The 2984-nt window shown below is 29.7% G+C and overlaps 1 protein-coding gene across 1 annotated transcript in view; it reads left to right on the top strand.

Annotated features, from left to right (window-relative positions):
* Positions 1–2984, top strand: part of LOC106471513 (YTH domain-containing protein 1-like) — a 58184-nt gene that overhangs the window by 38139 nt on the left and 17061 nt on the right. Inside the window, exons 9-10 of the mRNA XM_022400122.1 lie at positions 531–625; positions 2505–2558. Of these exons, the coding sequence (XP_022255830.1) occupies positions 531–625; positions 2505–2558 (149 nt within the window). The remainder of the gene's footprint in view (positions 1–530; positions 626–2504; positions 2559–2984) is intronic.

Here is a 2984-nt window from a genome sequence, read left to right as displayed (position 1 = left end):
ATAATAAATTGTATTCGTCTTTATTTTTGTGGACTTTCACAGCTCCGTAAAGGTGATTAAGATAGTTTTGTTTTTCTTTCTGTATTAATTTAAATATGTCCTCACGTAGATTACTGCAACTTTGTGAAGTACTACTTGTATAATAAATTGTATTCGTCTTTATTTTTGTGGACTTTCACAGCTCCGTAAAGGTGATTAAGATAGTTTTGTTTTTCTTTCTGTATTAATTTAAATATGTCCTCACGTAGATTACTGCAACTTTGTGAAGTACTACTTGTATAATAAATTGTATTCGTCTTTATTTTTTAAAAACAAAATTATCTTAATCACCTTTATGGAGCTGCGAAAGTCCACCTTTCTGTATTAATTTAAATATGTCCTCACGTAGATTACTGCAACTTTGTGAAGTACTACTTGTATAATAAATTGTATTCACGTTTATTTTTGTGGACTTTCTCAGCTCCGTAGAAATTGATTAAGATAGTTCTTTCCTTTTATTACTGCATTAATTTGAGTATGTCCTCTCTCAGATTACAGCCATTTGGTGAGGTACTTCTTTCGGGGAGCAAGGTTCTTCCTCATTAAAAGCAATAACATTGAAAATGTTGTGTTGTCAAAAGCCAAGGTGAGTAAAGGAAACTTTTAGTTAGTGAAAACTGTGAAGCATTTGTTTCAAGATAAAACCTGAAAATGAGCAAAATCATGTGTAAAAAGTAACTCTTCTTGAGTCCCATGTGCATTAGTCAGAATCTTATTTCTATCCTGCTTCTTCCAGATGTGATGCCACTGAATACGCTTCACACTTTCAACTGTTGGTAGATAACAAAAGTGACACAGTCAGTCCCATTGTTTGATTCAAAGCTCTTTTGGTGGTGAGTGGTACAAAAATCTTTAGTGTTAACTTTTTTAGTTGTAGCCCGAAACCTTTATTACCAATCAATAGTTTTTACTGGAATTGTTCTCACATATGTCAGTTACCTGGTATTTATGTATCAGTATAATATAAGCATGAAAAAAATTGGAATTTTGAACCTGAATGACATACTATATGCATATGGACTATGTATAAATTAGAGAATTCTAGTATTCAGGAGTAGTTGTCTCTAAATGTGAACTACTGATAACAGAGTGGGCAGTCAGTCAGTACCACTCATCACCAAAACGGCTTTGAATCAAACAATGGGACTAACACACTTTGATACCTTGTGTCATGTAACGTTGTTAACAAAAAGCTTGGGGCGAAATCTAGATGATTTTTAAATCTTTCAAAGCTGACGTTATGTAAGCTCACTCACAGAGAAAAATTATATCACTGCATTTAAAATTAGTATAGAATTATATGACAGCATTATATAATGGTTATAATGTTAATTTGATAAAGGAAAATGTGAAAAATACATAGACTCTTGTTTTGGTAGTGTCTGTGTCTTTACCACATACTATACGTTCTCTTTGTGTTCTGCTGGTTTCCATTGCTTATATTTTTGTGTCTACCAAAGAATTACAAAGAAAATTTACATTTTTGAAGTTTTATGAAGCAGTACAAAGTAAACTATATTTTACTGGTCCATAAGGTTTTATGTATCATTAACAAAATATATGTTCCAAACCTTCAAATAAAAATCATTATATACAAGAAGCTCTAAACTCGAGAATCATTCCTAACATTGGTTTTCTTTTTCTTTACAAATTTGAAGGAGGAGCTTGGTAATTGCTACGTTTCATAATTTAACATGGTCTTTTCAGAACTAAGTAAGAGGTCTGAGAGGTTTTAGTGAGGTTTTTCTTGTCGATATTGGACTTGTGTGATACTATTTACATTTGAAAGCTACAGAAATATTTCCTATAATGAAACTTTAGGGGGTAGTGATCCCAGAGGCATTAATGGAGTACAGTCTTACTATATTTTTTATCTAATATTTTGGCCAGTTATGTAATGAAATCAGTAGACATACTACAGATAATTGCAAAGATATATATTTTAATTAAAATACATCATATTAAAAGTGATTAGATATTTAAAATAGAACTTTCTGAACAACGATAAAAAAAAAACTTCGTTTCACTTCTTACATAATTCTAAATATATTTTTTTAAATGTCTATGTTATGTATGGTGATATCAGAATAAAACTAGAAAAAGTTTTAGTTTTGGAAAAAGACTTGTATATATATTTTTTCAATTGTTAGGCTAATAATACAAAATATAGGTAGTTCGAGACAAAAGGATACATTTGTGCTCATAGAAGCTGTTTTACAAAAAACAAAATTTGAAAATTAAAGAGCTATAAGTTGATTCAAATGAAACCAAATTATAGGATTTTTTTTGTATAAAAACTGTATTATTTTTCATACAGTTAGGTTCATTAGTTTAAGTTTGTGACGTTGAGAAACCGAGTGTGTTGAATGAACACAAGTTGAATAGAATTAGTTAAACTGTATATGTTAATGACAACATATGACTTGTTTATGGCAAGTCTAAATTATTATTATTATTTGTTTCAGGGTGTCTGGTCTACTCCACCACAGAATGAATCTAAACTGAACCAAGCCTTCAAGGTTTGAATTACCTGTGATGCTTCTGCAGTTATCTCAAGCTAAATTTGATAAATTCTGTTTATCACTTTTCATTTGTGTGTGCAGGACTGATTGGATTTTAAAAAAGTCTGATAGTTATGTAAAGTGTAACTTGTGTATTTAAAAAGTAATAGTTATGTAAAATGTAGCTTGTGTATTTAAAGAGTAATAGTTATGTAAAGTGTAGCTTGTGTATTTAAAGAGTAATGTTATGTAAAATGTAGCTTGTGTATTTAAAGAGTAATAGTTATGTAAAGTGTAACTTGTGTATTTAAAGAGTAATAGTTATGTAAAGTGTAGCTTGTGTATTTAAAAAGTAATAGTTATGTAAAATGTAGCTTGTGTATTTAAAGAGTAATAGTTATGTAAAGTGTAACTTGTGTATTTAAAGAGTAATAGTTATGTGAA

This window comes from Limulus polyphemus, unplaced genomic scaffold (genome assembly GCF_000517525.1).
Source record: "Limulus polyphemus unplaced genomic scaffold, Limulus_polyphemus-2.1.2 Scaffold4669, whole genome shotgun sequence".
NCBI classification, from domain to species: Eukaryota; Metazoa; Arthropoda; class Merostomata; order Xiphosura; family Limulidae; genus Limulus; species Limulus polyphemus.
This window is presented reverse-complemented; position numbering and strand designations above follow the sequence as displayed.